The sequence below is a fragment of the Phalacrocorax carbo genome, chromosome 10 (assembly GCF_963921805.1).
Source record: "Phalacrocorax carbo chromosome 10, bPhaCar2.1, whole genome shotgun sequence".
NCBI classification, from domain to species: Eukaryota; Metazoa; Chordata; class Aves; order Suliformes; family Phalacrocoracidae; genus Phalacrocorax; species Phalacrocorax carbo.
Window position 1 is genome coordinate 21,348,320 of NC_087522.1, and position 16,759 is coordinate 21,365,078.

Genomic DNA, 16,759 nt, shown 5'->3' on the forward strand with positions numbered 1-16,759 from the left:
TCATTAACTGCATCTCGCCGATGGCCTCACACCTTGTGAACTTTTTTTTTAATTTATCTTTTCATGGCTGGCCGCTCATTTGTCATGTTGACAGGCAATGGCCTTCTGAGAACACTAGCTGCTATTACGAGATCACTGAGGCTGAACAGAAAATGGAGAAAATAGCAAGAAATATAAAACTGCTAGTCTGTCTCTAAACCAGGTAGCTGGATAAATGGTCATTGTGAATCTGTTTGCACATAGAAATACAGCTATTCTGTTGGTATTAAGCAACTTAATCTACTTCAGCTTCAAAGAAGAGCCTAAAGCAAAAAGTTATATTTCATTATAGGTGAGGAGGAAATAGATGTTCACAAGCTGTTGACTATCCTTGAACTGAGCGTACTGACTCAGAGGAAGTGTAGACGTATGGAGAGGAGCATAGAGGAGACGGGAGCCATTCCTCTATGTGGATCCAACAACACTTTCTATTACGAAAACATGCCCAAGTATTTGTTTTCAGATCACAAATGCCCTGTTAGTGTTTAGTGGAAACACGTCAGGGTCAAGGGTTTCCCCCAGGTGTCCTCTGAAAGAGCTTGTGAAATGTGGAATCTGAAAATGAGCCAGGAAAGATCTTTTGGGGATGGTGAGTTATGTGAGGGCAGTCTGTTGGGCTTAGCCTACAGGAGAGGTTAAGATGAAATTTTCTGGAAAACTTCCTGATAAAGGAATCTGTTTCTTGGTCTGACAGAGGAGAGTCTTGTGAAAGATTCACTCAAGTCTTCACCGTGTCTTATAAGGATAAATCAGACTTTTCTCCTTTGAGGAAGGGCATAAATAGTATTTCTAGGTAGACGAAAGTGGCTTGCAGTGATAGAAACAGCCGCAAGCAAAGGCAAAGTCAATGTGTGAGGGTAACCCTAAAAATTGAAGGTGTTGTGGGAGATGGCAGTAAAGAGTTTTCATTGTGATTGAATATTAATTAGTGACATGGCTATTAATGATGACAGTAATTAACAGAGGAAGGAAAGACTTGTCATTGTCTCGAGGGTGAGTAATCAGTCTTGGCAGGTGATAAATAATGGTTCAGCAAACTCAGCAGAAAGATAATCTGTCTGCCTCAGGACAACTGGAGAACTGCTATAAAATCTTCCAGGCTCTTGGCAACATCCAGCAATGACTTCATGTTTTTAACAGAGGCAAATTAAAATCCCTGATCTCAAGTGCTGCTTATATTCTGGAGTGGCTGATCACAGGAGTTCTGGCTGAGTTGGTGCCTTGAGTTTACGTGCCCCTTTAAACCTTTCTTTTGTAATCTTAATAAGAGGGGGAAGAAAGACTGGGAGACCAGCTTCCAGCATTACTTGAATTTTTCATTGTAGTTTGATGAAAATTGAAAAGATTCCTCAAAAGAGGTGTAGAGCTGGGGATGTGATCATCCCATGTAAAAATGGAGTGGGGCTTAAATCTGCATTTAGTATTCCCGTATATCTGGAAAGGAATCATGCAGAATGCACTATACCTCCCTTGAGCAAAGCAAGGCATGACTCTAGGTGATTTTCAGATATCAGCTGTCATGTCACTTGGCAATAAGATGCCCAAGAGATCACTGCAAGCCTGTAATCCGAGACCAAAATCAGGAGAAATAGTGGACTTTTTAGTTTGGATGGTGAACAGAAAAACCAAGAAAGATTCTGGTTTAGCTTGAACAAAGACAGCATTTTGTGAGGTTTTCTAACAAATTTTGTGATGTTTTATTTTGTTTCTAACAATACAGAGCGCTTCAGTTTGGGTTTTCTTTAAATGGTTTTCTAACCTCAAATGTTTTGTTCTATCTTCAGGATATTTTTGTTTTGTAAAAGGGGAAAAGGAACACCCATAATTATAAAATAGAATATTTTATTTACAAACTTGTCAAAACAACAGTTACTGGCTCTGAACATTTTCCCCATATGTTATTCAGCTAGCACTGTTCACTAGATGTGTTCTCATCTAGCCAGGTAGTTTTGGACCCCTCGGACATCTTTTTTCTGAGTAAATTTACTATTCACAAAAAACCGATATGACTTTAGGATGCACCTGGAAAGCTGGTTTCAGTAGAGGCAGGAAAGTGCTTGCACATTGGTTGGACATTCTGCAAGGTGCTGCCTGCAGTTCTGCTGACCCCAGTGCAAAGAAATGGAACTTAAATTTGAAAAGTTGCTGAATGGTGAAGTTGGGGGAGAGACCATCTTATGAGGAGACTAAGAGAGTTTGGTTGGTTTAGTGAAATGGAGGTAGGGAGGCAATGTGTCAGCCCTCTGTAGAAACACTCAGGAGGAACTATCAAGGAAGACGAATTATTTTTTCCGTTAAATGATAATACACGTATGATATTAAATGCATATAAATTGTGTATTAATAAACTTAGGCTGGGAAGTTACAAAAAGAGGTCTATCTGTTAAAACAAAAAACCAAAAAAGGTTCTGGAATAACTTTCCAAATAAGATAGTGGAAACTGAAATTGCTTTTAAGTGGAGTTGGGAGGTACAGAGAGCAACCACAGACCTGAGAATACAAGCTTGTGAGACTGGTCCTGTAGTACATGGTTTGTTGATACCTACAAGGCAGATTGAGACAATGCCCAGCTGCTGCTTGTTGATTGCATCTGTTTGCCCAGTATTTAAGCAAAAGCAGATGCTTCCCTGATCTTCAGGAGCTCTGCTGATTGCCTGTGGGGGACAAGTCAGTTGTTTCACTTGCCTTGGTGGGAGGAGGAGGGAGGTCGGGTCTGTATCCCTGCTTGCCGCTGTAGCCTGACTGAAGAGGGTTTACTGGTGCTCCTTGCAGAGTCGTGGGTCAGCTTGCATTGTTGGGGGGAGCAGCAGCTGCCTTCCCCTTCTGCATGGGGTACAGCCCACATTTCATCTGCATGGGAGAGTCACTCAGGCCTGAAGGTATTGCAGGGACCTGGGACACTAGCAGTGCCCGTTGTCTCTCTGTGACACGTAATGCTTGTGACTCCTGGCCTTTGTTGTATTTATAAGGTTTGTTGAGGGTGTGGGGGTGGTCTGGGCCTGTGGAAAACAAAATGTTCTTCAGACCTTTTCTGGAACAGGCATTGTGTGGGTTTTGCTCTTTCTTGAAGTACCCACCGTGTCTGAACTCAGAAGTGCTCTGTGCAAATTAAGATCCTTTGGGATTTGTTTAGTAAGCCTGAACCATATGGTTGATCGGTTCCTTTTTTTATGCTATCTTCAACTGGTGTATCACAAAGCATAGCATTAAGTATTACTGGGGCTACTAGCCTACTGTATGTGAATGCAAATATTTCTCAACAAATTGACTGTATGCTGAGAAGGGCTTGGTGTTATGTCTGCATCCAGACATGGCATCGTCAGGTTGTGCTTCAAGCTGCCATAACTTGGCATGGACTTGTTAAATTGCCTCAGAGTGCCTTTGCTGATTACCTTGGACTTAGGAAAAGCTATGTTAGCTGACTTGTACGTGCCATTGTGTTTAATTTTAAGCCTAAGTTTCTGACTATTCTGAGGGGTTTAACTAAATTTTGTTGCCCTGTCATGTTGTATTTTGATAAAAGGCATTAGCTTCTGCTGAACAGTGGCAAGTTTTCTGCTTCTGCTGAACAGTGGCAAGTTTTCTGCTTCTGCTGAACAGTGGCAAGTTTTCTGCTTCTATGATGTCCATGCGAGCAACAGAGAGGGTGTATATAGGCAGAGGATCAGTCAGAGAGTTCTTTATGCTGTTTTAAGAAAGCAGCAAGCTTTGTACTACTTGGTGGGCCTGAAAACCTAATAAACTACTGGATGGGCCTTAAAGACTCACTACTTTGCTCTCAGCCAGCTCAACAGTGACTTGGTTACAGGCATACTGAATCCCACTTTCTTCTGCGAGACGTTGATTGTCTTTGACATAAGTGAGACTTTGCTCTGTCTTCTTTTGACTGATAACTCAGTTCTGTACTTTTAGATTATTGCCTTTCACATTAGAGGTGCTAGTAAATGCTCCTTCGTCTCCTTGCTCGCTAGGGTTTGCAGAAACAAACTGTATGCTGAGGTGAGAGAGGAGCAACTGGGAGAGAACAAGTTACGTAGAACCATTAGAGTAATATCAGACTTCAAGTATATCAAGGCTCCTATCACACAGAATTCTTCTTGGGACTTAGTACCTGTCAATAACTATGTAATTGCAGCATGGCACAAGAAGGAAAAACATTCTGAAACCTCAGTGGAGATAAAAAGAAAAATGGAATAAAATTCATGTCAGTTCTGTTTTATCTATCTCAGTGTTATCTCTCTCTAGGGCTCTAAAACCCTGTGGTCTCAGTGTTTAATGCTTTCTTCACCTTTTTTGTTTGTTTGGGGTTTTTTGTTTGTTTTGGTTTTATTTGTTTCTTTTTTAAAGGTGCTGATATTGTGCAGTGGCTTATGAAGAACCTCAGCATTGAGGATCCAGGTAAGGAGACCACAGCTGGGGAGGAACAGACTCTCCATCTGTATTGTGTGTGCCATTAGACAGCAGGTACTATTTTGCTGCAGCCTAAAATACCACTAGAACAAGGTTGATTTAAGCATTGGAGGGAAGGAGGGAGGAAAAGACATAAGAATCAACATCTTAAGTCTAGTGCCTTACACTGCAATACACGGAAAGCACTCTGCAGCAGTCTTTGTCTGTCTGTGAATTTGGTGCTACCTAAGAGAGCCTGGTTGATTTTTAAGGTTATTCCCAGACTTAGAAAGGAAGCCGGTGGATGTGTGTGGTTAAGCAGGCAAAGGCAGTGACAGGTTTTCATGATGTGGAGAAGGGTAGCCGTGACTGACACGACATACTGGCCAAGGATGACACAGACACCATCATGGGATCAGATGATGGCTGCTAATTTATCTCAGCAGATAGATAAATGGGTAATCAGCCATAAAGAGTGATCAGTGTATGGGCCCAGTCCAAATAGTTCACTCTTCAGAGAAACCAGAATAATTTTGGTACAGTTAAGAACTATTGGGAAAAGAGGAAGAAAAGATCTGCAGGTCCAGAAGTTTCTTTTCCTTTTGTGGAAAGGAAAAAAAAATCCAGCATCTTACCTCCCAGTTCGTTTCTGCTGCCTACTGTCACCACGTAAAAGCAGAGGTAGAGGGAGTGTTGTCTCACCCAGGGCATGCCTATACACACATCTCTTCTCATGAGTCCACTTAAGTCCCAAATCTGAATTTCAGCTGCAGACAGTAGCTTTATCATCTGCTTGGGGATGCATGAGCTGCTGATGTATATTTTGCAACTCTGAGAAAGTTGATGCAGCTTTTGACAGCTGACATTGGTTAAAAATCTGTGCAGATGTACCCCTGTGGTGGTGGAGATTGCCGTGGCAGTTGTTGGACATCCGCTGCCCTTTACCTCAGCACCGTTTCCTCTAACAAATGGCAACGCTACAGTGTCAGGATTTGTCTTTATTCATAAACATGCTGCTAATGACATGGTTTTGCAGGCGTTTGTCAGATGTGATAGAGGCAAGTAGGGTTCACTGATGGAACAGGCTTCTTCTCAGCTGTCACCTGTGGTGGACAATGTGCTTTGAATTGAATTTCAGAGTCTAGAGCTGAACTGGATTGGTTAAACATTTGAGCAGTGTTTCATCTGTATTGTAAGGCTGATTTCTGCTCTCCTGGTTTGCAGGGTTTGGTTGGAAGGCGTAAGGATGTGGTGTGGGTACAGAGGCATGTGTGTACCAGGTCTTCGGATGAGTCATCGCCAGGGCTGCTGCTGAAAGGAGTGTGCAGTTCGTGTCTTCCTGACACAACCCTGCCATTTTCTTTTTCACAGGGGAAGCAATACACTTGGGAAGTCTTATTGCTGCACAGGGTTATGTCTTTCCAATCTCAGACCATGTCCTCACCCTGAAAGATGATGGGACGTTCTATCGTTTTCAGGTTGGTGAGCCCTCTGCCTCCCGTGTGGTCCTTTCTACTGTCCCTGCAATAATACTGCTGAAATCACCCGCTCTCTGTCCCCAAGCAACCATTAGGTCTATGAAGCCAGGGATTGAGGCTATCCTGCTAGAGGCCTTAGGAGGTTATGAAGTTCCTTCAAAAAGATCTGCTTTAGAATCCCAAATCACTCTCCTCTACTTTCTGACCTACAGTTTGTACATAAATAAACTGATACATCCTGTGATTATTTCTGATATGCGATTTCAATGCTGTTGTAATCAGAGTTGAACTAAATGAGGAGAAAGAACCTGAAAGTAATTTTCTAACCCTGGCATAGAATTAAGTAGCCACCCTCCTGTGCAAAATGGACCAAGGCAAACTTTAGAGTTGGATATTCAAGCTCTGGCACAGCAGAAAATTATATTTTTTTCCCTTTCTTGGTCACAGTTTGCTGTGCGGAGGGGGCAAGCTTCAGGCTTTGGCTCCTTTACAGAGGATGTGTAACCTCAGCAGTTACCTAAGCTGGGACAGCTCTATCCCTCAGTGTCCCTGTGTCTCCACGTGTTGAATTTTTAAAGCATCCTACACTTGAGTTCCATGCCCCTTCCAAAAATTGCTGCTCTCAACCTCCTAGATAACTGAGTGCTTGTGCTGCAACAACTCCTTTTGGACAGACTGTATAACTTTAAAAGAAGCAATAAGTTCAGACTTGGGGTCGTACTGCCTAATGCTGCTGGCTGAATTTCTGTTTTTCTGTTACGTGATCCCAGCCCACTCCCTTATCTTTCCCATGACCTCTCTTCTGTTCACCCTCCCATTCCTCCTTTACATTTGTTTTCTCTCATTTAGTTTTTGTTTGAAAAGCCTCTTCTCTTTGCACCTGATGTTGCTGCTGCTCATGCTCACTGTCCTACTGCTAATGTGGCATTGTATTATATGAGACCAATGGCACAGTAAACAAAGCAGCCCAGGAGATCACAGACCTCCCCTTGCGTCTCCCCACCTTCTGGTTACGGGGCGTCACTCAGACTAAGATTTTTTTCATGACAGTTCCCTCGCTTTTCTGAAAGTCCTACTCCTTCTGTCATGCAAGACGTGACAGAAGCAGGGGTAATGCTGATTGCGCATTTAGTTTTATTTCTCTCTACTTTAACAGAGTGATACCGTAAGTTGTCCTGTGCAGTTCTCAGGAGCTAGATTTGAAAAGCAAAGTATCATTTAATTTATTTTCCTTACTTTAATCCTGTGTAAATCATGTCATCAAATTGTCTTGACTGCTTACTGACTTTTCTTTCCCTTATCTTTTCCTACAAATTTTGCTTATTCTTTGCTTGTTGTTATTTCCTGCAACAGTTCTCAGCCATTTTCTGCAAAAATAACCTGATAGAATAATTTTTTTACCATTACTCTCTTCTTGTCACTTTCTACCTCAACTTCAGTCCCTCCTTTAACAGTAGCTCATCATCTTGTGAAGTTCATAAGATGTATATCAGTGAGGAGCATTGAACCCTGTATTGTTTGATCCCTCCATGTTTTCTCACTGCACTTTGGTGCAAGGAATAGTCTTTATTGTATAGTGTCCTGTGCCCATTTGTGGCATTACATCAGTAACGCAAAACAGCGTTCTCTGATTTTTGTGATCACAGGGACATTATTTTCTGTTCATGTTAATGAATGTTATTCATGTTTCGTTCGTTCAGTTTTCATGTTAAAACTGAAATACAGCCTCATGTAGTAATATCTTGCAATTAATTGTAGCAACTGCAATATGCAGACCTGGATAGACAACAAAAGCGATAAGCTTAGCAGGACTTCTGCTTTCAGAAAAACTGTAATTAGCTGAGTTTTGACCTCTGCCTTCTGTTATATTTAAAAAGTGAATTGTTTTATAGGCTACCAACCGCACTGGTAGCTGCTCCAAAAAAGCAAGCGGTGTGTAGCATATATAAAGGACCGTGAGGTTTCGCATGTTCCTTACAAAGAAAAAAAAACCAAACACCACCACACACACCAAAAAAAACCAGATTCAGGATGCCCATGAATTCCTGGGGAAAGAGGAGGTCCAGGTTCAGATGAGATGGCAAGATGGCAACAGTGTCTAGAATGTCAGCAGGATATGGGACATCCTCCTCAGGAGATGCTTGTATTACAATATCTCTGTTTATCTGCAGTGAGGAATGAATGTTAAAGGTGATACCTCCCTGGAAAAGCTTCTTCACTTTTACTAAGATCTGCGGCAGTGTTTCCTGTGAGGGCAGAGACTGGGCCATAGACTTTGTGATTCTTTGTTTTGTACTTGTAATGTTTTTCTGCATGGGAATTGTTTTTCATCTCTTAAATTACAAAAATGCGTATGTTGTTTCTTAGGCACCGTACTTTTGGCCTTCAAACTGCTGGGAACCAGAAAACACAGATTATGGTGAGACTATAATTATTTCATTGCAGAAAGTTAGTACAGAAAGTTTGTTATGGGAAAAAAAGGTCCTTAAAATAATTACTTTTGGCCATCTAAACCCTTCATCAGCAGAGTTTCTTGCCAGACTGCAGCATCAGAGGCAGATTTGTGCCCATCTCAAATACATGAATTGAAATCCCAGGGTGTCTCAAGCCCACGGGGCTGTAGCCATTGAGTTCAGTGGGGCCAGGGTTTTGCCTACCATTACCTTCATTCTCTGTTCATTTCAGCAGGATTAATGGCAAGCAGAATACTGCTCCTTGGGAATCTTAAATAATACCAATATTGCTTTTGTGGAAGAATATACTCTGATCTGTAGCTGAATCTGATGTGTTGATCAATAAAAAGTTACCTCATCTGGGCACTCATCTCGCTGATCAATAAACCAGTATATAACTGATGGCAACCCATAGTTAAAGTTCTCTGATGTATGACATCGGACTTATTTTCCCCATTTTTTTAAGATTACCAGTTGATAGCTGGTAAAAAAAGAGAAGATTGAGCATGGTTTATGAGCTAATAAACTGCAACATGGTGCATTAAACATGCGAGTGCCTACAGACAGTGATAATACATAAAGAAAATATGTCAGTGTTGTTATCTCTAGCTGTCTGTATGCAATGTTGCTGTCTCTTCCAGAGCTGCACTTCTTTCATGGTTAAATGATAAAATCAATTGTTGCATCCCGGTGTGGCATTGGAGGAGGAAGTGAATCCATGTGTGTGCTCATAAAACAGGAGCTTCTGGAAGTGCTTCTTTTGAAATATCTCGTAATCTAAGATCAGTTTAGAACGCCTCCCTGAATAATCAGGGTTTTTTTCTTTCCCAGGCAATAATTACTCATCATTATGGGTTCTGGAAATAATTTGCTGGGGTGCAGAAGTAGCCTGCAATGGTGTCTGTCATGTGATAGTTCATTCACAGTCCTTGTCTGCAGGGAAGCTCGCACAGACTTGTGTTTATCCCAGTGAGGGAACTGCTTAGGAGAAAACATGATGCTGTTCATTATATGCAAAATAACTTCCAGATTTTACAGTCACCATATAGAACTGTCCGAACTGTGCCAAATATGTGTTCTGTAAATATCAGAATAACAATCTGAAGAGGGAAGTTCTGTTTTTTTCCTGTGGTAGATGATAAATAACTGGGTTTGCAGTCAGATTATTGTGCTGCAAGGGGACATTGAGTGGAACAGTACACCTCAAAATCAAGCCCTATATGAGCTGACCCACAGCTGGACAAGCTGCAACTGCATTAGCTCTGAGCCCTGTAGCAACAGATTTTCATCTGTCCCAGAAATCTCTAACATACGCTTATAATCAACCTTTCCATATCAGAAGTCTGTGCAGATGGAGTCTTCCCAGGAATTAATCCCAACCTAGCAGTAGACCCAAATAAAACTGGAATCCCAGCAGCTCTTCATACTACTTCTATTTACATGGATCCACTCACAGGACAGGAACTAACTTGCTAATGGCAGGTCACTGCCTAGCATGAAGAATTACTGTGAGATGATGACTCTCACTTCATTTGGTGTTGTAAATGGCTTACAGATGAAACTGCTCTTGAATGTATAAATATATGTGAACTGATCAGTTCTGGTTACTATGCATAATATTTGCTCATTATATGAAGGTTAGAATTATAGGAGTAGCATAGAATAGAAGTGCATTAATAGCACTGTTTTTTACATATATATTTAAATAGGAGAAGAGGTTTCCAATGGAAAACACCTACGAAGGTGTCAGAAAATTGGATTTATCAGGAAACCAAAAACGCATGGTTTCCAAAGAAAAGCTGCAATCTTCTCTGAAAGATTTATTGCAGTTTTATGCAGATGATGCTTTGTCTTCTGCCCCGCTCCAGTTCAGAACGCTGTTGGACAGTAAGTACTTGGCCCTGCAACATGAGAGAGGACAAACCACAAGGAAGCTATAAAATTCACATCTAGATCCATCCCAAAATGAGAGCACTGGACCTCTCTTACGTAGTTCATACCTGACTGACCTGACTCTATCCACAGGGTTTGCTGGGTACCTTGTGTTTCAGCCTGTAATGGAAATGGGGTGAGCAAGCAGCCCAGCTGAGGCTTTCCCGGAAGGCAGCCTGGGACCAGTGTGGTGTCATGCACTGAGCTCACTGTGACCCTCAGAATCCCAAACCACATCAGTTTCTGCAGTGTCTGCCTATGGTGAAATATAAGAAGGCTTTTCTTAACCATTTGAAATGTGTAGAATAAATGGGTGAAGCATAGTTAAAAATGGTCAGATCATAAGATTCCTTTAAGATCTGGCCCATATTTCTCTTTTCATTTCAATATCCTGATATTTTTTTTTTTTAAGTGAAAGGAGAAAAGAAGTGCAGGGCTGCTCACCTTGGCAGGCATATTCCCAAAGTGCTGGGGGGAATGGGTTGCTAATGCTAAATCTTTTACCAGCCCCAGAAGCAATGGGGCTGCTTCTCAGACACCTTATGTCCTGGCATCTACTCTCAGCACTTTTAAATGAGATGTCCCAGATGTTTATGGCCTCTGAGATTACTAGTCGGTAATGTCAGCTGGGTATTCAGCTCTCTCGTTCCTTGCCTTATGTTGCTTTCTGATGAGAATGAACAGTGCATGGACCACTTTTTTTCTTTTTAAGATCTAGTACTAATAATCTGTCTGTAATTGTTTTCCATTCTGTTTCTCCCTTTAGCCATCTATCTTTGCAAACGGACCATGCAGAACAAAGCTAGGCTGGAGCTGGCGGATTATGAAGCCGTAGGTACACTGCTGCTAGAGTTTAAAGCCAGGGGGCTGTGGGGAGAGCTTTGCTTGCCAATTGAATGCTGCCATTTTGTGCTTTGGGATCAGCCTTTGCTGTGTGTTTTTTTTTTCCAGTTGTCAGAATTGTGTGGAGGTTGATCAGGAGACAACATCAGGAACGTGATTGGGCAACGCCTCTGGCTTTGCACCATCTCAAATTAAAGCATCTGCTGTATAGCCAGCCCTCCAAGATTGGGGAAATTACACAGAAGTTTACATTGGATTCTTCCTTCCAGTTAACAGTTCCTGGTTTATATAGCAGATATTAACATGTGAAAATGATGGCTTTCAGGTGCATTATTGGGCGATTAAATTGGTGATGACCCATCTAGTTATGGACCTTAAAAGGAATGTTTTCAAATATTAAACTTCGACTGTTCTCAGTATGCCATATAAGAACTCTTAAGCTTATTCAGGGCCTATTTTCTGTTATGAAATTATTATCCATAAAAATATCCTCAACCTTGCCTTAATTGTGCAGGATTGGGTGGAGAGGAGTGGGAAGGGCTGGTGTTTCTTTGAATGCCAGAAATGTAAGACTGACCAGCTGAACTTTTTTCCTATCATATTGACTTTTTTGTTCGGTAGCTCAACAATGTAACAGTTGAATTTCAAATATGGAGTTTTTCTTTGGATGGTTTGTTTACAAAGCTGGTTCTACTGGATTTCTGGTTTTGCGTTTATTGCAATGAAAACATTTATATTGCATATGTTTTAGGGCTTTTTTCAAAGAATGGACTTTTTCCATCTTTCTTACTTTCTGTGTTCTGGGACTTTTGTGCACGAAGATATATATACGTGCCATTTGGTCCTTTCAGTGAAGAACATGCAAAAATTGCCACTTTTCTAGTCCACCCTGGAAACACACCAGTGTTCCCAAGAGTTCTAATCTTGAAGTAAGAGCATAAAGGAAGGAATATAATAATCTGTATGGACTTACACAACATTTTGCTGAGTTTTGTTTTGTGCATATTGTTGATTTCATTATAAAACCATTAAAATTGCTCACAGCCAACCAATTAACTGTAAGTACTCTAAAGATCTATGATAAAGTAACAAACGGCTGTTCAGCAGCACACACACTCCCACACACATACAGTGAGGCTATGGCTAAGTATTTTTGCACATCGTTGTCTCCCGAGAGTAGCAGTGCTCCAGTGATGGCAAATAATTAGATCTTGGCAGTCTCTCATTTTTCTTGTGAATATTGCCTTGCACAATTAGAGATTGCTTCTGCATTCAAACTTTGGTCTCTTAATTAGAGGCAATCAGATAAGAATGGCACCAACGTCTCCTAGTCATTATGGGAGCTGAAGCAGATCCAGCAATGGAGCTATAAGCTGAGTACAAGCGAGAGAAACAGTCTTACTGGAGTTGGAAGGAGCCCTGTGTATTTAGGACACATTTTTGGAGATGTAGTATGGGACTGCTTCTCCATAGGCATCAACACTGACGTGAAGTTTCCAAAGAGAATCTCTACAAAGCATCTCAGGGAACATCATCTCACTTTTAGCTTCTGCTTGCAGCATTCATAGACAACCCCCACCCCCCACTTACATTGGTAGAGCAGGGGTCTTGATGATATGATTAAGCTTGCATAATTGCATTCAATTTTGTTTATAATTGGCCAAACATAAGCAGGATTCAAATATTGCTTCAGTTGGTGATGTTTCATTGGCTTCAGCGTATTTACTCCAGAGGGCACATATGAACATAATTTTAAAAAAAAATAAATTGTTTTTGCATATAATTACAAGTAGTTCTTCCTTGTAGCCACAGTTAAGGAAATCATCACAGTTCAGCACAGCTGTAAATCATTTGCTTAGCTGTTTTCTTCCATGTATACAGACTGAAAGTCTTACATGGAATTGGCGTAACAGGGCCAAGCTTTATGCCTTGTGTAATACAAGAGTTTAAAGCAAATAATAGGAAGATTTATTCTAGCTTTGAAATGCATGCACTTAAACACTTCCTTGAAATGAAGAGAACAGGTACAAAAAGAACAGCAGTAGATATATTAGCGTTCATTTCAATGAAAATTTGCAACAGTTGAACCAGCTGTAATGGAGAAGAGGGTCGGGTTGATGGTCTCATAGGCCTCCTTGTCAGGGCGGGTGTGGATATGTGACTTCAGGGTGCCATTTGAGCCTGAAATTCCGCCCGTGTCCCAAGTTTGACCTTGAGCTGTGATGAAATCGCATCTACCTCCAAATGTTTAGATCACAATGCTCTCTGTAATGGGTCTAGACCAGAGCTCTTACTTCAGATGCAGTGAAAGGCTGCATCTGGACCCAGACTTTGCAGTTAGTGGTGTTTGTTATTCAGACAAACAAGCTATTTCCTTTTATGAATCATCCTGGCAATCCCCAGCCTTCAGTGCTGTGCAGCTGCATAATGCTCTCAGTGGTGACCAGGACTGAGCAAAGCAAGGGATGTTCAGGCTTTGCACCTTAGCAAAAGCCTGAAGAGTAGCGAGCAGTGGGGGGAAGAAGGGAAGGTGGGGATGAGAGGGAAATGTGCAGGTGGCAGCCATCTGCTATCAGAAATGAAAGTTGTCAGCTTCACAAGGCTGCTCAGTGTTATCTTCTGGGAACAAATCCATCATTATTTTCATAGTAGAGCTCAGGCTGTCTTCATCACACTCCGTTACTTCTCCCTGACAGGGCCCTCTTGGCTGCAGCTTGAAAGGATGTGTTACAACCTTGCTCTGCCTGCAAGATGGTTCACCTGAAACCAACGCTGACTTCTGTGCCTTGAGTTTTCCAGCTAGAAAAAAAAAAAAAGGAATAAAATAAACACTCGCCACGCTAACTGTGCTGTTAGGCAGTTGTTACAATTACAGGGATTAATTGTTCTTACTGTTTTCATCTTTTGTCAGGAAAACTTAGCAAGACTTCAGAGAGCATTTGCAAGAAAGTGGGAATTCATCTTCATGCAAGCTGAGGCTCAAGTGAAGTGAGTAATCCTGGAGCACTACACTGCACCAGTATTTAGAGCTGTGAAGGGAAGGGGATTCTGTACAGATAAGCTCAGAAGGTGCTGGTGAACTTTAATCAACAGCAGACTAGAAACAACAGAGAGCCAATTTTGAAGTTTTGTGCCAGAACCTGAAAGATGGGTTTAATTGCCTGTACATGGAAATGTCGGTCAGGAGCTCCTGAACCTGGATTCACCATGGGAGCTTGGGCAGTTTACTTGCCCATTCTGCTTCTACTTTTGTGTAGTATTTTTGTTACATCTAAATGGAAAGAACAGGACTCTGTCACCTGTCTGTGTTACTCTATGCTCATAAAACCTTTCTGAGTTTAAAAATACTGCCACTTCAAAGTGATTGTAAGGGTGGTATTTACAGCAGACTGGAACTGGTTTTCTCATTTATACCAATCCCAATCCCCTGTTGACTCCATTGTACCTCTGCTCTCTGCAGTCTGACTTGTGCTACTAAATTAGTATGGAGAACTGAGTACCACTGAAACGAAACTCACCCAGATTTAGTATTTGGGGATTTCCTATCCTCTGCTCATAACTAAAATCTAAATTTTATCTCCCCCTCCCCCCCCATCTTCCTTTGTGAAAGCAGTTCTAAGCCTCTCAATGTTTGAGCATATTTTCATTATTAGTGCAAAATGGGTGTGGTCCAGGGTTTGTAGACTAGTGTCTACAAACCAGTGCCTAAAACCCTCCATGTCCATTTTGTGCATGTAATTGTCACCTGTAAAATGGAAAGGTAGGTGAAGATGGTGCATGAGAACACCAGTACTGACACTGTACCTCTAGAAGGAATTTGCACTTTCAGCGTTAGATGTTAAAAAGTTAAGGAAGATAATTTCTTGAGGGTGTGGCTGAGGTATATGTCTCTATATTTGATTAACTCTTCAGAATTTTTATTAATTCCTTGCTTAATAACATTGTAATTATGCTCTATTAAATACATGGCAATTATCCTTTAATTTAGAAGTTAATTAAAGGATTTTTTTTTCTGACGAGAATACCAGTGTTCTGTTTGGAAGAGAAAATTAGAAGTTAAGATAGCAATTGTACTTTCAGGTACTTAAAGGTTTATTGCCAAGTTAAAAAAAAAAATCTAAGTCATAAAAAAATTCTGCATTCTGTCCACAGAATACAATTATTACCTAAGAAAGAAATGTAAATTTCAGATTCTTTACGTGATCACTGTTGCTTACTTATCTTTTCTCCAAGCAGTTTTCTTTGAAACATAAGCATGGACTGGCCACTGTCAGCTTTTTTGCCTGGCTAGTTTCAGCTTCTTGGTTCCCGGTTCATGTGGTGGTTCAGTCTTCAGGTTTCCAACAAGGCAGGGCTGGAATTCAGAGTCCTTAATTAACTAATAAGGAAAACAAATCAAAAATACCTGAAAACATTCCTCCTGCTTATCAAGGTCTGCCCTGCCTTCCACGTCTTTGTTTGCACACGGGATTTCCATCGCTGTACCTACATTGCGCAAAAACTGCAGCCACAGAGTGTCTAATTATTTTGTGTCTTAATGGTTTAAAATGTGAAGTACTGAGTTACCTTGAACCAAGATTCTTGGTTCAGCACAGAGCACCCATGAAGGCAATTCCTGGAGCCTCTGAAGAGTCCCTCCAGTTAGTGTGTGGTGTGAGGCTGGCCGAAGTCTTTACCTTCCCCTTTGGCTGGGCACAAAGGGCTTGCTCAGATAAAGAAGTTTTGGGCTGGGTGTCTGCATTTGCTCCCCAGCGCAGCACAGTGACTGCGATCTGGCGGCTGCTCCATCTTTGTGCGGGGACGGAGCTGGTGCAGGGCTGGTTTCTCGTCTCAGCCTTGCAGGGAGGATATTCAGAGTGATACTGAACTGTGGAGGACTCGGGCTTTTTGTGGGGAGAGGTGTTCAGAACCTTCAGTTTCAATCCCGTTTCCTAATCCCTTTTCTCTAGCACAGACTTAAGCTGAGGATCATTGCCCCTCCAAAATAAAACCAGCAAGGGGAGAACCTGATGATCAGAAATCCCAGCTGGTGTGGGTTTTTTTCCTTACTGCTTTGATTCTTCCCGGCTGGCGCTGTATAGAAACCCAGCACAGAGATGCTGTCGGCTTTTCAATCCTGCTCTGGAGGCGAAGGCAGTTCGTTCTTCCTGTGGCTCACCCCGTCTTTCCGCAGGTAGATCTTGCAAGCTGGTGGTGACTTTGCTGTGCTCACGTGTAGAGCTGAGCACAGGAGTGAGGCACCAGCAGCGAATTGCTTAATGCTGCCGAGAGATAGGGGAACAACCTCTGGTCGCCTTTGGTGCGTGCGTTTTGAGTGAGTTGATTCACTGGCTGCATCAGGGCTGAAATTACCAAGTTATGGCTGTGCTGGCCCAGTCGCGTGTCTCTTGGGTGAGCGCTGGCTTGCAGGGGGCCGTGCCGCAAGCTCTGCTCCAGCTCCGGTTGCCTGTGCTGTTACCAGGGCAGGGGCAGAGCCGGTCTGTTGAAAGCGCTAAGGAGGGTGGCCCCAGGTGCTGCCCATGCTCTTGCTGCTGGGAACGCCTGGGATAGCTGCCCTTTCACAATCTGTGGTCATGCCAGTGGTACCCCTGGGGCACTGGGGTGCAACAGGGCCGCCCAACGTGG

General features: G+C 42.1%; 1 protein-coding gene across 1 annotated transcript in view; it reads left to right on the forward strand.

The window, feature by feature from the left end:
- The window catches only part of RGS6 (regulator of G protein signaling 6), a 291,861-nt gene that overhangs the window by 212,236 nt on the left and 62,866 nt on the right, over window positions 1-16,759 (forward strand). The window contains exons 4-8 of the mRNA XM_064462381.1: window positions 4,387-4,437; window positions 5,800-5,906; window positions 8,274-8,325; window positions 11,058-11,122; window positions 14,046-14,122. Of these exons, the coding sequence (XP_064318451.1) occupies window positions 4,387-4,437; window positions 5,800-5,906; window positions 8,274-8,325; window positions 11,058-11,122; window positions 14,046-14,122 (352 nt within the window). The remainder of the gene's footprint in view (window positions 1-4,386; window positions 4,438-5,799; window positions 5,907-8,273; window positions 8,326-11,057; window positions 11,123-14,045; window positions 14,123-16,759) is intronic.